Source organism: Capricornis sumatraensis, chromosome 2, assembly GCF_032405125.1.
Source record: "Capricornis sumatraensis isolate serow.1 chromosome 2, serow.2, whole genome shotgun sequence".
In the NCBI taxonomy this organism is placed as follows: Eukaryota; Metazoa; Chordata; class Mammalia; order Artiodactyla; family Bovidae; genus Capricornis; species Capricornis sumatraensis.
Window position 1 is genome coordinate 213,190,268 of NC_091070.1, and position 21,316 is coordinate 213,211,583.

The following is a 21,316-nucleotide window of genomic DNA, read 5'->3' on the forward strand; positions in this document are numbered from 1 at the left end:
TTTGTACTTAAGTTGGTATTCCATTTTGAGTTAATTTTTATATAAGGTATGTGACGTAGGTCAAGATTTTAATTTTTTTTTGCCTGTGAATATCCAGCTGTACTGGTACCTTTTCCTCTGTCTTTTTTCTATCTTGTCTTTCCTCCCTGAATTGTCCTTGTACTTCCTTCAAGATTTCGTTGAACATATTTATTTGTGCTGGTTTATTTCTGGGTTCTTCTTTCTTTTCTCTTTTGGCCATGCTGCATGGATTATGGGATCTTTGTTTCCCAGCTAGGGATTGAACATCTGCCCCTGCAGCAATAGCACAGAGCCCTAACCACTGGACTACCAGAAATTCCTGGTTTCTTTATTCTTTATTTGATCTTTGTGTTTGTCCCTCCAGCCAATACTGTGTAGTCTTGATTATCATAGCTGTAAAGTGAGTCCTGAAATTGGGTATACTGGTTCCTCCTGACTTCTTTTTTTCTAGTTTGCTTTTCCATATAAGTTTTTGAGTAATCCTATTTATATATACCAGAAATCTTGTTGAGATTTTAATAGTGCATATGTGTGTGCTAAGTTGCTTCAGTCGTGTCCAAGTCTTTTCAAACCTGTGGACTGTAACACTCCAGGTTCCTCTGTCCATGGGATTCTCCAGGCGAGGATACTGGAATAGGTTGCCATATAGGGATTGTGTTAAACTTCTATCGTTTTGAAGAGAATTGACAATCTTTACCATGTTCAGTCTTCCCATCCATGAACATGGTATGTCTCTCAGTTTTTTTAGATCTTTAATTTCTTTCATCAGCACTGTGTAATTTTCAGTATAGATTCTGTACATATTTTATTAAATTTTTACCTAAGTATATGACTTTTTGAGCAGTTGTAAACCTTGCTGTATTTCAGTGTTTATTGCTGCTGTGTAGAATTGCATTTTAGAGGTTTGTGTATTCTGTGACCTTACTGAGCTCTTTTGTTAGTGCTAGGAGTTGTTTGGTTAGAGTCCATAGATTTTCTATGTAGACTGCTGTCATTTGCAGATAGGGATGGCTTTCTTTTTTCCTTTCCAGTCTGTAAGCCTCTTCCTTTTGTTGTGTTACTGTATATTCCAAACTGTTAAGTAAGAAGGGTGAGAGCAGACAGACTTGCTTTGTTTGTCCTACTTTTCTACCTTAGGGGGAACTTTAATAATAATTAAGGGGTCATGTTAACTGTTGAGTTTTTAGGTGCTGTTTATCTGGTTAAGGAAGTGCACTTTATTTTGAGAGCTTTTTATCATGATTGGATATTGGGTTTTGTCAAATGCTTTTTCTTTTACCCAGTTCAATATGGTAGATTACATTGACTGGTTTTTGAATCTTGAATCAGATTTTCACCCTTGGAATAAACTATTTGGTCATAGTATGTAATTATAATTGCTGAATCTTAGTGATAAATTGTTTGGGATTTATGCATCTTCATTCCTAAAGAATATTTTGTAGTGTTGTTTTTTTTTTTTTTTATCAAGATAATGCTAGCTTCATAAAATGAACGGGCAATTATTTCTTCCCCTTCTGTTTTATGGACAACATTGTTTGGAACTGGTGTTAATCCTTGGGGTGTGTGTGGTTTTTGCTTTGTTCGTTTGTACTTCTTAACCTCCTACTCTTGTTTGTTCCTTCCCCCCTTCCTTCTTCCCACTAGTAACCACTAATTTGTTCTTTCTGTCTGTGAGTCTGTTTCTTTTTGGCTGTTTTTACTACTTAGTTGTATTTTTTAGATTCTACATATAAGTATCATATAGTGTGTGTTTGTCTTTGATTTTACCAGTCCATCTATGTTTTTGCAAATAGAAAAATTTCATTCTTTTTTTTTTATGAGTGAGTAACATGCCATTATGGACTTCCCAGGTGGTGCTGTTGGCAGAGACCCCACCTGCCAATGCAGGTAGATGCAAGGGACATGGGTTCAGTCCCTGGGTCAGGAAGATCCCCTGGAGGAGGGCATGGCAACCCACTTCAGTTTTCTTGCCTGGAGAATCCCATGGACAGAGAAGCCTGGCAAGCCACAGTCCATTGGGTTGCACAGAGTTGAGCATGACTAAAGCAGCTTAGCACATAGCACACAGCAGAGCATGCCTTTGTGTATATATATACCACATCCTCCTTATACGTTTATCTGTTGACAGACACTTAGGTAGCTTCCATATCTTGGCAATTGTAAATAATGCTGCTGTAAACATTGGGATGCATATATTTTTTTGAATTAGTGTTTTTGTTTTATTTCAGACATGTATACCCAAGAATGGAATTGCTGGGTCATATGGTAGTTCTGTTCTTAGTTTTTTTTTTTGAGAAACATCCATATGTTTGCCACAGGGTGTTAATTATTTAAATGTTTGGTAAAATTTTCCATTTGGAATATAAAAATTACAAATTCAAAAATCTTGATAGTTACAGGACTGTTTATTAAGTTATCTATTCGATGCGAGTGAATTGTGATAGTTTATGTTTTTTCGATCAGTTGGTCCATATCATCTGAATTTATGCATGTATTCTGTTCTTATTCCCGTATTACCGTTTTGATAAGGGTTCTGTTACCTGTTTAATATCTTCAGGTTCTGTGGTAATCTCCAGTTTCATTCTTGAAGTTGATAACTTGTTCATTTCTGTTTTAATCTCTGTCAGTCTTGCTAAAGGCTTCTAGTCAGCCTCCTGCCTTGTCTCTACCTTACAGAGTCTTTGTTTGTTTGTTTTATATCCAGTGTCCAGAGTTTTTAGTTGCATTTGGCAGGAGCAGGGGAAAGTACATCTACTCCACCTTTCCAGATGTGGAAATTCCAGGGCTTTGTTTATTTACTGCTATAGATTCCTGCCTGGACCTATATGATTCAGTTCAGTGCAGTCGGTCAGTCGTGTCCGACTCTTTGCAACCCCATGAATTGCAGCATGCCAGGCCTCCCTGTCCATCACTAACTCCCAGAGTTCACCCAGACTCATGTCTATCGAGTCGGTGATGCCATCCAGCCATCTCATCCTCTGTCGGCCCCTTCTCCTCCTGTCCCCAATCCCTCCCAGCATCAGAGTCTTTTCCAGTCAGTCAACTCTTCACATGAGGTGGCCAAAGTATATGGACTGGTTGGATCTCCTTGTAGTCCAAGGGACTCTCAAGAGTCTTCTCCAACACCACAGTTCAAAAGTATCAATTCTTCGGCACTCAGCTTTCTTCACAGTCCAACTCTCACATCCATACGTGACCACTGGAAAAACCATAGCCTTGACTAGATGGCAAAGTAATGTCTCTGCTTTTGAATATGCTATTTAGGTTGGTCATAACTTTCCTTCCAAGGAGTAAGCGTCTTTTAATTTCATGGCTGCAGTCACCATGTGCAGTGATTTTGGAGCCCAGAAAAATAAAGTCTGACCTATATGATTGGTGTTCAGTAAATATTTCCTGAGTTTGAAATTCAGTGCCTGGGTGCAGTCTCAAAAACATGTCCAAGGCAAACCATTCAACATCAGAGTAATCTGAATCTGTGCCCCAGCCCCTGATGCAGAAGAAGCTGAAGTTGACTGGTTCTACAAAGACCTACAAGACCTTCTAGAACTAACAGCAAAAAAAAGATGTCCTTTTCATCACAGAGTATTAGAATACAACAGCAGGAAGTCAAGAGATACCTGGAGTAACAGGCAAGTTTGGCCCTGGAGTACAAAATGAAGTGGGGCAAAGGCTCACAGAGATTTGTAAAGAGAACACACTGGTTATAGCAAACACCCTTTTCCAACAACACAAAGAGACAATTCTGCACATGGACATCATCAGATGGTCAATACTGAAATCAGATTATGTTCTTTGCAGCCGAAGGTGGAGAAGCTGTATATAGTCAGCAAAAACAAGATCTGGAGCTGACTGGCTCAGATCATGAGCTCCTTATTGCAAAATTCAGGCTTAAATTGAATAAGGAAAACCACTAGGCCATTCAGGTATGACTTAAATCAAATCCCTTATGATTTTACAGTGCAAGTGGTGAATAGATTCAAGGGATTAGACCTGGTAGAATGCCAGAAGAACTATGGATGACAGAGGATCATAACATTGTACAGGAAGCAGTGACCAAAACCATCCCAAAGAAAAAGAAATGCAAGAAGGTAAATGGTTGTCTGAGGAGGCTTTACAAATAATTAAGGAAAGGAGAGAAGCAGAAAGCAAGGGAAAAATGAAAAGATACACCCAACTGAATGCAGGGTTCCAGAGAATAGCAGGGAGAGATAAGAAGGCCTTCTTCAATGAACAATGCACAGAAGTAGAGGAAAACAATAGAATGGGAAAGACTAGAGATCTCTTTGAGAAAATTGAAGATAACATTTCATGCAAGGATGGGCATAATAATGGACAGAAATGTTAAGGACCTAACAGAGAAGAGATTAAGACTAGGTGGCAAGAATATACAGAAGAACCACACAAAAAAGGTCCTAATGACTGGGATAACCATGATGGAGTGGTCACTCACCTAGAGCTAGACATCCTTAAGTGTGAAGCAAGTGGGCCTTAGGAAGCATCACTACAAACAAAGCTAGTGGAGGTGATAAATTTCCAGCTGAATCTATTTCAAATCCTAAGAGATAATATGGTTAATGTGCTGCATTCAATATGCCAGCAAATGTGGAAAACTCAGCAGTGGCCACAGGACTGGAAAACATCAGTTTTCATTCTAATCCCAAAGAAAGGCAATGCCAAAGAATGTTCAAACCACTGTACAGTTGCACTCATTTTGCATGCTAGTAAGGTTATGCTCAAAATTCTTCAAGCTGTGATTCAGCAGTATGTGAACTGAGAACTTTCAGATGTACAAGCTGGGCTTAGAAAAGGCAGAGGAACCAGAGATCAAATTGTCAACATTCATTGGATTATAGAGAAAGCATGGAAATTCCAGAAAAACATCTACTTCTGCTCACTGACTATGCTAAAACCTTTGTGTGGATCACAGAATACTGGAAACTTCTTCGAAGAGATGGGACTATCAGACCACCTTACCTGTCTCCGAAGAAACCTGCATGCAAGCCAAGAAGCAACAGTTAGAACCTTACATGGAACAGCAGACTGGTTCAAAATTGAGAAAGGAGTTCAACAGGGCTGTATATTGTCACTCTGTTTATTTAACTTCTTTGCAAAGTACATCCCTACCAGGCTGGATGATTCACAAGCTGTAATCAAGATTGTTGGGAGAAATAACAACCTCAGATAGGCAGATGATACCACTCTAATGGTAGAATGTAAAGAGGAACTAAAGAGCCTCTTGATGAAGGTGAAAGAGGAGAGTGAAAAAGCCAGCTTAAAACTCAACATTCAAAAAACGAAGATCATGGTATCCAGTCCCATCACTTCATGGCAAATAGAAGGAGAAAAAGTGGGAAGCAGTGACAGATTTTCTTTTCTTGGGCTCCAGAATCACTGTGGACGGTAACTGCATCCATGAAATTATAAGTTGCTGCTCCTTGGGAGGAAAGTTAAGACAAACCTACACAGCATATTAAAAAGCAGAGACATCACTTTGCTGACAAAGGTCTATATAGTCAAAAGTATGGTTTTTCCAGTAGTCATGTACAGATGTGAGAGTTGGACCATAAAGTAGGCTGAGCACTGAAGAATGCTGTTTGTGAATTGTGGTGTTGGAGAAGACTCTTGAGATCCCTGGGAGAGCAAAGAGATCAAACCAGTCAGTCCTAAAGGAAATCAACACTGAATATTCATTGGAAGGACTGAAGCTGAAGCTCCAATACTTCGGCCACCTGATGTGAAGAACTGACTCATTGGAAAAGACCCTGATGCTGGGAACGATTGAGGGCAGGAGGAGAGGGCAGCAGAGGATGAGACAGATAGCATCACCGGCTCACTGGATATGAATTTGATCAAACCCAGGGAGATAGTGAAGAACAGGGAACCCTGGCGTGCTGTAGTCCATGGGCTCGCAAAGAGTGGACATGACTTGGCAACTGAACAACAGCAACAAATACTTCCTGAATCACTAGTTATTGATCAGAGTGTGTTCATTAATTTTATGTATAAAGTATTTGGTTATTTCTTATTGTAAAAGATCCAGAAAATGTTAGTTTTTTCCCTCTTACCAAGGCCCAATTTAGTCTTACCTCAGATAAATAATAAAAAATTGGTCATCTTTCTTAATTTAATTAATTATTGTTTATAGTTTGCCCAACTTCCAACAAGCTCTGATGGGAAATGAAAATTGGAGAAGAGCATATTCAGCCATGCATGTTTATATTCTCTATGCCTGTGTGATACCAGATCTAACAAATACTCACTCTTTCAGTGTGAATGCTTTTCTGAAATGAGCTTTAGAGACTGAGCAAGTTAGAGACAATTATGCTCTTTAAAATAGTTAAAACACTGCTGAGAAAATAGGATGTATATACATAAGGCTTATTTCTAAATTGTTTCTGTAGTATTTTATTAGTTTGAAGCCTGTTCACCACTTTTCCTGATAAATTACAATCAGGAGTCACCTGAAACAAGTTGTTACCTCTATCTGGGTGAGGATCAGACCCAGGAAATATTTTTTTTCTTTTTAGCTTGAAAGGATTTTTATTGCCCTTCTGTTTAATTATTGTTATTATAGGTCCCTTCAATAATCAGGAGATGGCAGAATGGTTTCAGGCTGGCTATTTCACTATGTCTTTGTTGGTAAAGAGAGCATGTGATGAAAGCTTCCAGCCTCTTGGTGATATCATGAAAATGTGGGGAAGGGTTCCTTTCTCTCCCGGACCAGCTCCCCCTCCGCATATGGTAAGTAACTTATGCCTCACTCGGAACACAGTAGACCCAGAAGCACTTGCTCTAGATGTTACATCTCTTGAAGAAGAAACTGTAGTTCCTTGAAAGTAATTGACCAGATGACAATGGGAAGTCTGACTCAGCCTACGTATGTAGCTATAATGATCTTTTAAAACTCAGATGTCTGTGCCTGTCCTCCTCTTCCTTTCTGTCTCTTTCTCAACACACTCACACATACCCCACACTCATTCTAAAAAAATAGAATCCTCCACTAGCTTTATCAGTTCAGTTCAGTCGCTCAGTAGTGTCCAACTCTTTGTGACCCCAGGAATTGCAGCACGCCAGGCCTCCCTGTCCATCACCAACTCCTGGAGTTCACCCAAACTCATGTCCATCGAGTCGGTGATGCCATCCAGCCATCTCATCCTCTGTCGGCCCCTTCTCCTCCTGCCCCCAATCCCTCCCAGCATCAGAGTCTTTTCCAATGAGTCAACTCTTCACATGAGGTGGCCACAGTGTTGGAATTTCAGCTTTAGCATCAGTCCTTCCAGTGAACACTCAGGACTGATCTCCTTTAGAATGGACTGGTTGGATCTCCTTGCAGTCCAGGGGACTCTCAAGAGTCTTCTCCAACACCACAGTACAAAAGCATCAATTCTTCGGCACTCAGCTTTCTTCCCAGTCCAACTCTCACATCCATACATGACCACTGGAAAAACCATAGCCTTGACTAGACGGACCTTTGTTGGCAAAGTAATGTCTCTGCTTTTGAATATGCTATCTTGGTTGGTCATAACTTTCCTTCCAGGGAGTAAGCGTCTTTTAATTTCATGGCTGCAGTCACCATCTGCAGTGATTTTGGAGCCCCCCAAAATAAAGTCTGACACTGTTTCCACTGTTAGCATGTGCTAAAGGAAGAATATTTTGTCTTGGCCTCCCTACCAGTTCATGCATGTTTTGGCTCCTTACCTTTCCAAGTTCATTTCAGAGCTTTTACCTTTACCTACTGTGCTTCAACACAACTGACTTAGAGTTTCTCATTGCTTCTAGTTAGAAGGCCCATTCTCCTCTCCATTTATTTACCTTTTTAAAAAATACGTGCCTCTTTGCAACCCCATGGACTGTAGCCCGCCCTGCTCTGCTGTCCATGGGATTCTCCATGGACAGAGTGGATTGAATACTGGAGTGGCTTGCCGTTTCTTTCTGCAGGGGATCTTCACAACCCAGGGATCCAACCCCAGTCTCCTGCATTTTAGGCAGATTCTTTACCATCTAAGCCCCCAGGGAAGCCCTTTTAAAATATGTTACTGATATTTAACTAAAAATTGGATCATAAGGTAACCCTTTTAGTATGCTGATGCTGGAGACCTTTGAAGGGGAAGTCTTTTGCAGCAGCTGCTGGGCCTCTGCCTGTTGAGTTCCTTTGGATCTGTGCCTCACTTTTCCATTTTCCAGGTTGGAGTGTCTGATTGCTGGCCATAGTCTTAAGTGAACATAGTCAGAAATCTTTAGTCTGAACACTGGATTTCTATAGTAAGATCCATGGATTTATTCACCAGTTATGTAATTGAGGATCTGTGCCAGGGCTGTGTTAGGTTCTTATGAGATAAAGATGAGTGAGTCATTTGCAACATCTGTAGCCAAGAGAGTTCATAAGTGAGAACGGTGGCTGTCACATTGTTTTGACCATAGCAGATAGTAAAAAACAAAAGATTTTCATATTACTATTTCATATATTCATTAACTTGCGGATATATCTGAAGTAAGTTTCACGAAACATTTGGTGCCGTGTACATATATTCTTTCTGTTTCTTCTTTTTTCCCCCCAGTATGTAAATGTTTATCTTGACCCAATAACTAATTTCACTGTCCACTGATGGGTTGAGACCTCCTATAGTTTGCAGAGCAGTGAAGAGTCCTAGGGAATTACCCTGACATTTCTGTTGTAAATCCAGAAAAAAATTCTTATATGATTGTATGTAAATTGTACTTTTACCATCTACTCAGAAATTGGGATGCATTTTTATCTTGCACGTTTGAGAGCTGACAGCTGGCCACTTGGATCTTGGTGTGCTAGCTCTAATCCATTTCCTAACTTCCAGTTATAGGGGATGAGCCTCAGTCAGACCCAACTAAGGGGAAAGACTGTGGGAAGCTCTGCTTCCTGTCAGGTATTGCCTTTGCCCTTAAGTTAATTGTCGACTAACCTACTCTAGCTTTTATCCATGAATAGTTAAATGAAAAAGAAAAATGTCCTTGAGTTTCAGGTGAACCTCACTCAAAGGAGTCATACATCAAATGTGTTTTTCTGGACTGTAATCAGTGTGCAGTAAAGATATAAACTGTTCATTAATGATTTGTCTTAATTTTAGTCTATGTCACCCTTATGCTTTTATTTCTATCTTATATTTCACCTTTCATTTTTCCCCTACTTTTGTCTTCCACAATTTAAATTCCATCCATGTTATTTGATATATAAGCTAAAAAAGTTTTTTCTACCCCTTACTTTTAAACTTGTGATGTATTAAAAGCAATAGAAGCACCTCTAATTTTTGGATAGAGAGTTAAACAGTTGTGAAAGCTCTTTTATATTCCATTTAATTTTAAATGTCTCATCCTCTTTAAGAAGACATACGTTGGCTCCCTGTATTTGTTAGTGCTACTGTAAAATTCTTACCATAGCATTTAATTTTACTCCATTCTGTTTTGTCCTACTTCTCTAATTTTTACATAATCTCCAAGTTTATAAATCACTTCTAAGATTCAGAGAACGATTTTTTTCTAAATTATTTGTTTGGCTGTGCCAGTCTTGGTTGTGGCACTCAGGATCTTCAGTTGCGGCATGTGGGATATAGTTCCCTAACCAGGGATCAAACGCTGGTCTCCGGCCTTGGAATGCGGAGTCTTAGCCACTGGACCACCAGGGAGGTCCCTGGTTATTTTTTAGTTATAGTATGTACTCTGGGTTACAGAAAAATGTTCAGCCTCAAGGGCTAGAGAGAAGAAAAGCTAAAATAGGGACCCTTTTCCCACCTCAGGGAATCTCTTGAAGTGCCAACACCACCTTCTTCCACTAGATGGCACTGCTTCGTTTCTAAAGGTGCCTGACTTTTTTTTTTTTTAATAGTTAAGTGGGGCAAAAAGAAGTCTAGGAGTACTGAATGTAAGTACTAAATGGCTTTTAGCCTCTTTCAGTTTATTTACTGGTATTTCTTTCCTTCACCCCTTCGTTCCCAGGGAGAGCTGGACCAGGAACGACTGACCCGGCAGCAGGAACTCACAGCCTTGTACCAGATGCAGCACCTTCAGTATCAGCAGTTCCTCATACAGTAAGAGCAGTAATGTGGTAGGCTGCCCTGTAGCACCAAAGGGCCTTCAGATGCAATATGCTCCCAAATTTCATCTTTCCAGCAGAAATCTAAGTGTATGGGATACTTCAATCATCCAGCTAGTGGCATAGTGCCACTGTACATCCTAAGTTTGGTCTTAGCTTGTTTCTTAAATATTGGAAGTTTGCAGAAGGTGACACATAACTAATTTTGCAATGTATTTAACTGCTAAAGCAAGAATCAGTGATTTTAAAAATTAATTGCCCTCTGGATGGCTCAGCTTTGCCACAGAGAAAAAGCAGATGAGAAGGCAGAAAAGTAAAAGTTTATGCTATTAGTAGTGGTATGGAATCACTTAGATTGTGAGTCCTTTTCGTGGAAGAAGTAAGATTTGTTATCATGTGGTGCAGAGGTTGGCAGACTGAATGGCTACCTGTTTTCCTAAGCAGAGTTTTACTGGAACTGAGTCATACCCATTTGTTTGTGTATTATCTATGACTGCTTTCACACTACAGAGGTAGAATTGAGTAGTTGTGAATGGCCTGCAAAGCCAAAAATATTTACTGTCTGGCTCTTTACAGGAGAAAATTGTCCACCTCTGTTCTAGTGAAAAAAATGTTAACCTAAAATTTTCCAAGCTGAAACGTATAAATTTGAGGATTTTTATACAAGTGGGATTTTATTTTTGCAAAGAGTTCTTCATGTGGAAATAGCTATTATTTTGAACCTGTTTTATTTTCTGATAAAAGGTTATTAACATCCTAAAGGAGTTTTCCAGTTTTTGACATTCCTTTAAAATTTTTGTTTTCACTCAGCAGCATGTCATCTATTAGTTTAGTTCTTTCTAGAATAACATATAGAACTGTTGGTGTGACTATTGTGAAGTATTATAAAAATATATTTGATAGCTATTTCTAACGGGGCTTTCTTTTGTTGGTGTGGGGGCTGAACTTTGTCTTGTAATGTCTCTGTAAAGTGAACTAAATGTGGATAGACAGGTTATACCACGTTTTACTTTTTGAAGACAACAGTATGCGCAAGTTCTGGCCCAGCAGCAGAAAGCAGCACTGTCTTCCCAGCAGCAGCAGCAGTTGGCGCTTCTTCTCCAGCAGTTCCAGGCTCTGAAGATGAGGTTGGTGCTTGTTTGCGTGATGTGCCATGTTGTGTGTGTTTTAAGGAAAGAGAGAAAAGGAAATTTTTAATCTGAGAAGTTTAGTATCAACCCACACAAAACGCCTATCTTTGTGTTGTGTGTAAGAACATAGTTTTAAAAAATAACTAATAAATAAAGCATTTATTTGGTCTTTTTAGTCAGAAGATAAAATTTGCATAATAATGAAAGAATACTAAGAACACTTGAAAAGCAGTGTAGTCTCATGGACTTAATAAGAAAAAATTTTGTGGTCGAGAAATTTAATCTCATTTTACCTGTAATATTTCAGGATTGATATTAACAGTGCCACACAGAGTTATACTTTTCCAGACCCACTAGCCATTAAAGTAGGGTCTAAAGACATGGAAACTATGCTAAAAGGCTTAAGTTCCTGCTGATCCAGATTATCATTCAGGGTAGTGTTTGTTTTATCTCCCGCGAAGGTGTTAGTCATCGCTCTTGAAAATTTTACTGTCTAATTTAACCAAAACCTTTTATATTTTTCCCTTGAGCCATAACCCATTCTGTAAGAGAGGCAGGTTAGATCATGTTAAGGTCTTAGTTTTAAAGATGGGCAAACTGGGACTCAGAGCAGCTGAAGGACTTAGTTGATGTAATACGCAGAAAACTTCAGAGACTGAACTGAAATGCACACCTTTTGACTTAACTGTGAGGGTTTTTTTCATGATAAATGCTACCTCTGTGACTCTTACTGAATTTTTTAAAGACAGTAGGCATATCTATTATTTGGAAATAAAAATTTGCCAATACCTTGAGAAGTCCAGAAATGTGATTACTTTGCCTATATCCTTTTTTCTTTCCTAAATATTTTGGTTAAATATTTGGTTAAGTATTTTAGTTAAAACAGTGAAGTTTTTTGGCTAAGTACCCTTGAACTGTGGTGCTGGAGAAGACTCTTGTGAGTCCCTTGGACTGTAAGGAGATCCAACCAGTCCATCCTAAAGGAGACCAGTCCCTGGGTGTTCATTGGAAGGACTGATGCTGAGGCTGAAACTCCAATACTTTGGCCACCTCATGCGAAGAGTTGACTCATTTGAAAAGACCCTGATGCTGGAAGGGATTGGGGGCAGGAAGAGCAGGGGCCGACAGAGGATGAGATGGCTGGATGGCATCAGCGACTCAATGGACATGAGTCTGAGTGAACTCTGGGAGTTGGTGATGGACAAGGAGGCCTGGCGTGCTGCAATTCCTGGGGTCACAAAGAGTCGGACACGACTGAGCAACTGAACTGAACTTAACCTTGAAAACCTACAGATAATCTGAAAATACTTCTTTATCTGTTTTTTTGAATGACAAGAACAAGTTAATTTTGTTAATTTTCTAATTTCCCTTTTGCAGAATATCTGATCAGAACATCATTCCCTCAGTAACTAGGTCTGTGTCCGTGCCAGATACTGGTTCTATCTGGGAACTCCAGCCAGCACCCTCACAGCCTACAGGTAAAAACTCAGATTGGCCTTTAGTATAGCTCCAAGGATTTAGATTCTAATAACTTTTATAATTCAATTTTTTGTTATTTTTTAAAAATCAATTTTGGGACCTGCTTTGTAGTGAATATTAATGAAAAGTGGTTTTGAAAGAAAAATTTTACCCCAGCAAAGGATTGAAAATAGCTATTAAGGAGTTGCTGGAAATTCTTTAGTAGATAGATTTCCTGAACTTGAGCCTCCTCTTTTTTTTTTTTTACATTGTCCTAATCCACTGTAGAAAAGTCTTTTAAATTGTCTTTAATAATTGAGAAAAAGCATAAATAAAAACATAAGTAATGATGACCTATTCTTTTGAGTCAAGAATTAATGTGTAACTTAACCACTGTAGGTACCCAGAAATTTCGGAAATAGAAAAGGCTGCTGCTACCTCATTTTCTCATCTTTTTGCCTGTTGCTTTCTTTCCTTCTGGATATGCTGATGGATATTGTTATAAACTAGAGCCCGCTGGTAGTTCAGTCTGTTTAGAAGCAGAGCAGACACTTGCGATGAAGCTCGCTCTGGGACAGGAGAGCAGCTTCTTCTATGCTTCTGGATATTAAGCCATGTGTGTCAGCTCTCATACCCCTCACCTCTGTTCCTTCCTGTCTTCCAGTTTGGGAAGGCGGTAGCGTATGGGATCTTCCCCTTGACCCCGCGACTCCAGGACCTGCCCTTGAACAGCTTCAGCAGATGGAGAAGGCCAAAGCTGCGAAGGTCTGCATCTCATTCTGCCATAGCAGTGCCTGCTTTCCAGCTGCAGGACATAGACATTTGCTTACTGATACCTGTATCACTCTAGCTGCTCACACATTATTCCTTTAAATTCACAGCTATGTAGCTGGTATAAGCACATTCACACTCTATTTTTTATTGTGCAGCCTTCTCTCCCAAAAGGCCTCAAAACAGTTAAAAGTAACAAGTTTAAATTAAGTCAGTCAGTATGGGTTTGTTGACACATTAATGATCACGGTCATATATTACACCTTTCATGATAATTTCTTATTATAAGACCATAAGAAAATATCCACTACATTGCTTATTGGACCCTTGATCTGAGGCTTGAGTTCCCACATTGAATCTTTATAGTGGTATTTATTTACACTCTAGCGTCCAAGACATACAGCTAAAAAGCGCAACGTTAACATTACATTATGTGTTCCATTTGCATATTTTGCAGGAGCTAACAGTCTTGAATTTTGATTTTAATACTTGTCAGAGAGGTTGCCTGTCAACACCTAGTGTTATTGTAATGATTTCTGGGTTCTCATGCTTTGGAGAGAATCTGGTTTCTATTTTATATTTAGTGCATCCTTATCCCCTGAGGTAGTGATAGTGTCTTTAGAGTGTCCAGAATGTGAAAAGAGTTCGTGGTCAAGATCTGTCTCCATATGAGTTGACAGACCAGAATTCCAGTAGTCTTTGAGTCTGTTCTGTTCCTTCCATGCTTTGTGCTTTGAACACGTAGCTGTTGAAACCTTGCTTTCTTGTCTGTGTGCACATGTGTGTCAGGGATAGGGAGGATGCTGACACAGACAAGGAGCACAAGAAAGCACGTGGGTCAGCTACCTAGTAGCGGAGGTGGGGACCAGAAATTGGATGACACTTGAATAGACAGTGATTCCTGAGCTAACGTCACTTAAAGGATAGTAGGAGTTATTTCAGTTGCAGGATTTGGGGTTGACAGTAAAAGGAAGTGAAAATTAAACTGCAGTTGAAGGAAGCAATACCTGTAAAGGCTAGGAGTATATGTGAACATTTTGGCACAGGAAACAGTTAAATAACTTGGTCTAGCCTAGAGCTGGTATGTCTGAAGAATAAATGATGAGAGAGATTCAAGAAAATGAGGCAGGCCAATAACTTGCTTGTGTCACAATAAAGACTTAGGATTTATTTTCGAGGTGAAGGATGGTGTTAAATGTAAGCCTGGGAGAGTCAGATGTTGAGTTGGGGACCCTGGGTAAAACTGGATGATGGGAAGCCAGGTGACAGACTCATAGAAATGTGCATGAGAAAGTAAAGGCCGAATTGTATGTGTGGCAAGAGAACTGGAGTCTCGGGGCTGGATTTGACCAGTACTCGGGAGCTCTATGGGATGGAGTTTGTAAAGTGGTTGGTCCTCAGATTTTTAAAGAATTCTGTAATTTTTCACACTAGCAGCTTTTGTGACATTTTAGCTGAAACCTCGTTAGACACACTGTTAGATTTTGAATCAGAAAATCCTTTGTAGGGATGAACAAAGAAATGCCAACCCAAGAGCTTCTGGTATTACTGTTAGGCCACCTGCCCTCCCTGCAGGTGGGAGGTGTGGTGTAGTGGTAGTGTGGAGCAGAGGCGTGGTTGAGAGTGGAGGCGAGAGCACTCAGTGGGGAAGAGCGTGAAACTCCACTGACTCCTGTGACCGCAGAGCTCGGAGCGCGCTCAGAGCTCTCTCATTCCCCGGCTGCTCCACGCATAACTAGTGAATGGTCGTGTCTGCACGGACCAGCTCCTGACAGTATTGGTCGTGATGTGGCGTTTTCCTGTGTTTGGCTTCAAGTTTCTAAGAGTACCTTTGTGTAACCTCAGCTGGAGCAGGAGAGGAGAGAGGCAGAAATGAGGGCGAAACGGGAAGAAGAAGAGCGAAAGAGGCAAGAAGAACTCCGGAGACAACAGGAGGAAATTCTTCGGAGACAGCAGGAGGAAGAAAGGAAAAGGCGGGAGGAAGAAGAGCTTGCCCGAAGGAAACAGGTGTGTCTCTGAGAACTTGGCCTGTAGAATCGGTGCAGAAAGGGCGGGCCTGCAGGATTCCTGCCCTCCTGTCATCTCACAGGTCCTACTTCCCCTGGAGGGGGCTCCCCTAAGGCATTGGGGAGTTCTCAGCAGGACGGGGGTTAGAATGTTAGGACACTCACTTCCTTCAGGAGAAACGTCGGTTATCCGGTTATCCGTTAACACCTACAGGAGGGGTGTTCGTCAGTTCTAGTAAATCATTAGAGTTGATGGCTTTTGCATAATCTCCTGGGGTTTTATAAACCAGTTAGATTTGAGAAATAATTAAATTTTAAAGTATTTGTAACCAGTGACACTAAATGTTTTTCATGTTTCACAACCATTTGTATTTCTTTTTGGGGAATTCTTTATTATGTGCCTTGGACCATTTTCTCCTCAGGTTTTTAAAGATCCCATTTGAAAGAATCCACTGTGTAACAGCCCAGCATGTCTAGCCTTTACTACATATTTCGTTGTTTTTTGCCATAAGAACTGAAAAAGCATCCGTGTCCTCCATGGAATTCTCCATGCCAAAATACTGGAATGGGTAGCCTTTCCTTTCTCCGGGGGATCTTCCCAACCCACGGATCAAACCCAGGTCTGCCACATTGCAGGTGGATTCTTTACCAGCTGAGCCACAAGGGAAGCCCATGCTGAGATTAGATTAGAACTGCTAATATTTCTTAGAGTCACACTCTACACTAGTGTGTAAGGACTTTAAGAAGTGTTACAGTAAAAGCATCTGTTTCGTTATGTTTGCTTAGGATTTCTTCCTGAGCTATTTTGACAGTGTGACCCTTTTCTGTGTATTTAACATCCATAGGACTTCAGTTCTTGAGAACATGTTTTGCGACACGTGGCTTTATTCCATACTTCTGACTGGAGAACTTATCTCTACTCACCAGGTGTTTTTGCTGCTGACTTAGGTTCTCAGTTGATTAAATAAAATCAGATGATTGGTAGCAACAGAGAAACCGAAGCTTGAGACCTTACTAGCGTTAATCAGGAAATGATGGTGCTAACATTGAAACCAGGGTGGACTTAACACATGTAGTGCTGTTTAATGACTAATATTTTAAGTACAAATTATTTTGACTCTTAATAAGCCTATTCCCCAGCTCACATAAACACTTTTTACCCTAGATGTTGGTTAGATAATTTTTATATTTACTGTTAACAGAATCTTAGCAGCACATAGCCTATTTCTTTTCAAATTATAATGTATTGATAACATATTAGTTGAGATGCACAGAAGGGTATGCACACACTCACACATACCCTCTTTCATTCAGGAAGAAGCTCTGCGACGCCAGAGGGAGCAAGAAATTGCATTAAGGCGGCAGCGAGAAGAGGAAGAGAGACAGCAGCAGGAAGAAGCTCTTAGGAGACTGGAGGAGAGAAGGCGAGAAGAGGAGGAGAGGAGGAAGCAAGAAGAATTGTTACGCAAGCAGGTGATCAGAGGGCTTGCTTTCCTCATTTCTTCTTTGAAGCTAGGAATTAGTGATTAAGAAAGTATTAGGCTATTAGGAGAGCCCATCTAAAGCTTTTTCAGGTTGCTGAAAGTTACCTAAAGAAATCTGAGTGGCTCTTCAGTTCAGTTCAGTTGCTCAGTCGTGTCTGATTCTTTGCGCCCCCATGAATTGCAGCACACCAGGCCTCCCTGTCCAACACCAACTCCCAGAGTTCACCCAGACTCATGTGCATCAAGTCGGTGATGCCATCCAGCCATCTCATCTTCTGTTGTCCGTTTCTCCTCCTGCCCCCAATCCCTCCTAGCATCAGAGTCTTTTCCAGTGAGTCAACTCTTCGCAAGAGGTGGCCAAAGTATTGGAGTTTCAGCTTTAACATCAGTCCTTCCAGTGAACCACCCAGGACTGATCTCCTTTAGAATGGACTGGTTGGATCTCCTTGCAGTCCAGGGGACTCTCAAGAGTCTTCTCCAACACCACAGTTCAAAAGCATCAATTCTTCTGCGCTCAGCTTTCTTCACAGTCCGACTCTCATATCCATACATGACCACTGGAGAAACCATAGCCTTGACTAGATGGACCTTTGTTGGCAAAGTAATGTCTCTGCTTTTGAATATGCTATCTTGGTTGGTCATGACTTCCCTTCCAAGGGGTAAGCGTCTTTTAATTTCATGGCTACAATCACCATCTGCAGTGATCAGTGGAGAAATAACTCCAGAAAGAATGAAGGGATGGAGCCAAAGCAAAAACAATACCCAGTTGTGGATGGGACTGGTGATAGAAGCAAGGTCTGATGCTGTAAAGAGCAGTATTGCGTAGGAACCTGGAATGTCAGGTCCATGAATCAAGGGAAATTGGAAGTAGTCAAACAGGAGATGGCAAGAGTGAACGTCAACATTCTAGGAATCAGCGAACTAAAATGGCCTGGAATGGGTGAATTTAACTCAGATGACCATTATATCTACTACTGCGGGCAGGAATCCCCTAGAAGAAATGGAGTAGCCATCATGGTCAACAAAAGAGTCCGAAATGCAGTACTTGGATGCAGTCTCAAAAACAACAGAATGATCTCTGTTCATTTCCAGGGCAAACCATTCAATATCATGGTAATCCAAGTCTGTGCCCCAACCAATAACGCTGAAGAAGCTGAAGTTGAACGGTTCTATGAAGACCTATGAGACCTTTTAGAACTAACACCCCCGAAAGATGTCCTTTTCATTATAGGGGACTGGAATGAAAAGTAGGAAGCCAAGAAACACCTGGAGTAAGAGGCAAATTTGGCTTTGGAATACGGAATGAAGCAGGGCAAAGTCTAATAGAGTTTTGCCAAAAGAACGCGCTGGTCATAGCAAACACCTTCTTCCAACAACACAAGAGAAGACTATACATGGACATCACCAGATGGTCAACACTGAAATCAGATTGATTATATTCTTTGCAGCCAAAGATGGAGAAGAAGCTCTCTACAGTCAGCAAAAACAAGACCAGGAGCTGACTGGCGTAGATCATGAACTCCTTATTGCCAAATTCAGGCTTAAATTGAAGAAAGTAGGGAAAACCACTAGACCATTCAGGTATGACCTAAATCAGATTCCTTATGATTATACAGTGGAAGTGAGAAATAGATTTAAGGGTCTAGATCTGATAGATAGAGTGCCTGATGGACTATGGACGGAGGTTCACGACATTGTACAGCACACAGGGATCAAGACCATCCCATGGAAAAGAAGTGCAAAAAAGCAAAATGGCTGTCTGGGGAGGCCTTACAAATAGCTGTGAAAAAAAGAGAAGTGAAAAGGAAAGATATAAGCATCTGAATGCAGAGTTCCAAAGAATAGCAAGGAGAGATCAGTGCAAAGAAATAGAGAAAAACAACAGAAGGGGAAAGACTAGAGATCTCTTCAAGAAAATTAGAGATAAGAAGGGAAGATTTCATGAAAAGATGGGCTCAATAAGGGACAGAAATGCTATGGACCTAATAGAAACAGAAGATAATAAGAAGAGGTGGCAAGAATACACAGAAGAACTGTACAAAAAAGATCTTCACGACCAAGGTAATCAGGATGGTGTGATCACTCATCTAGAGCCAGACATCCTGGAATGTGAAGTCAAGTAGGCCTTAGAAAGTGTCACTAGGAAAAAAGCTAGTGGAGATGATGGAATTCCAGTTGAGATGTTTCAAGTCCTGAAAGATGATGCTGTGAAAGTAGTGCACTCAGTATGTCAACAAATTTGGAAAACTCAGCAGTGGCCACAGGACTGGAAAAGGTCAGTTTTCATTCCAATCCCAAAGAAGGGCAATGCCAAAGAGTGGCTCTTAATACGTTTGTAATAACCATCCCACATGTAATTATAAAAGCTGAGCAAGATGTCAAGGAATCAAAACAAGCAAAAAATAGCACCAAAGGAATCGAAGAAGGACTGCCCTTAAAAAACCAAACGTGCAGTGTGGAAGTTGATGCCTCGCTGCCTTAGGGTTCTCCCCCGTCCACACCATTAGAGTGTGTGGTTCTCTGTTGCTTAGTGCAGCTGTGAGATCACACAGCAGTGGCTGTTACCTAACTCCAGTGTAGCCAGGACCCCTGCAGCATTTTGCTTTAATGTTTAAGAACAGTAATAGATTTTTTATTAGTGGATTCTATTTTTAGAACAGTGTTAGATTTTCAGAAAAATTGGGATGGTTGTACAGTTTGCCATATTACTAGTTTACGTTAATATGGTACATTAATTATGATAAACCAGTGCTGACACGTTACTAAATCAATGTTGATGCATTTTTATTAACTAAAGGCTGTAGTTTATTAACATTTCTTCAGTTTTCCCCTCATGTCCCTTTTCTGTTTTAGGATTTCATTCAGAATATTGCATTTATTTGTCATGTCTCCTTAGCTTGTTCTTGGCCATGACAGTTTCTCAGGATTTTTTTTAGTTAAACCACTCTAAGTAATACTGGTCAGTATATTGTAGGGTAACCCTCTGTCAGAGTTTTTTTGAAGTTTTTTTTTTTCATAATTAAACTGGCATTAAGGGTGTTTGGAGAAGATCACAGAGGTAAAGTACCGTTTTCGTCACATGCCAGGGGTATATATTAGCACCATGATGTGTGGTTATTAGTGATGACATTGATCTCCTGGCTGTAGTAGTGCTTATCGGGTTCTCCGCCGTACTTTTCCCCTTTACTGTATTCTTTGGAAGGAAGTCACCATGTGCAGCAGTCCACACTTAGGAAGTAGGTTTTTGTTTGTTGGTTAGATTGACACAAAACTGAAGATTACCTGCTTTTGCTTAAGTTCTTAATTGAAACTCTTTAGGGAAATCTAAATTCTTTAGAGGTAGATAATTTCCAGGTTAGAATGTATGTTAATGCATTATTTGGTTTATTTATTCAACAGTTAATATATTCTGATAATATACCATATGCTAGTTACTGTGATTGTTTCCTGCTCAAGTCCAAAACTTTCTGAGATATTGTTTCTGCTCTCAAGAAGCTCACAGGTTATGTAGGTAATGATTTTACAAGAAATAAATGCCACATTGTAGATCTTTCAACTGAAAAATCAAAATATTGGCCTAAAATTGGCTAAAACAGCAGATAACATTATTGCCTCACCTATCAAGGTGTTCTGGAGATAAGGCAGCTGAACGTGAACTTCAGTGACTCAGTGATGTGGTTGCGAGTCCAGGTGCTTCCCACACTTCTCCCGTCATGTCCTGGTGTGTGGACTTCTTCCCTCGGGGTTCATACTCTGCTCTACCATGTCTTGCTGTGCTGACCTTCAAGTTCATGTGTTTTACCGAATGGTTAGTAGTGTCATACCATGTACCCAGGAAGGGTGTGGCCCTTCTCTCGTGCTGCTTTCCTTTCCTCCGGGAGGAATATCTTTTCTAGAATCAGTCCTTTGGCCTATATGGTGTGTCCCAATTTACACCGGAAGCTTAAAAAGCAAAGCTTGGCACTTTAAACCTTGGATGTGACAGCAGGCTCTCTCTACAAAGAAGAAGACCGAAAGGAATGGTTGCTGGATAGGTAATAATAGTTGCTGTCACTGGTTGGCTAAGAGCATCCAGAGAGAGGAGGACAGTGTATAGTTGAGTGTAAGCAAAAGACAGAGGGGACATCTACCTCCGGAAGGCAAAGAAAGTCCTCGTAGAGTAGCTAATGTCTGCCCTGAGTTCTGGAGAATGGAGGGGCATGTGCTACCTGGATAAGATAGAGCATTGCAAGGGCTGTAAACAGCCTCTACGGAGGGAGGCCAGGAGAACTCCAGTGGGCACAATGGAATGGTTTTGAGGGAGAGACGCAGAAAGAAAATGATCCAGGGTACTGCTGAAAGTGAGGGGTAGAGGATGTGTGAAGGGGAGATCTCCCAGGGGCC

General features: G+C 40.6%; 1 protein-coding gene across 3 annotated transcripts in view; it reads left to right on the forward strand.

The window, feature by feature from the left end:
• GIGYF2 (GRB10 interacting GYF protein 2) overlaps positions 1-21,316 on the forward strand; it is a 105,700-nt gene that overhangs the window by 61,998 nt on the left and 22,386 nt on the right. For all 3 annotated transcript variants that reach the window (XM_068965942.1, XM_068965943.1, XM_068965944.1), the window contains exons 13-19: positions 6,596-6,762; positions 9,988-10,079; positions 11,104-11,211; positions 12,592-12,692; positions 13,337-13,437; positions 15,289-15,450; positions 16,764-16,922. In XM_068965942.1, the coding sequence (XP_068822043.1) occupies positions 6,596-6,762; positions 9,988-10,079; positions 11,104-11,211; positions 12,592-12,692; positions 13,337-13,437; positions 15,289-15,450; positions 16,764-16,922 (890 nt within the window). The remainder of the gene's footprint in view (positions 1-6,595; positions 6,763-9,987; positions 10,080-11,103; positions 11,212-12,591; positions 12,693-13,336; positions 13,438-15,288; positions 15,451-16,763; positions 16,923-21,316) is intronic.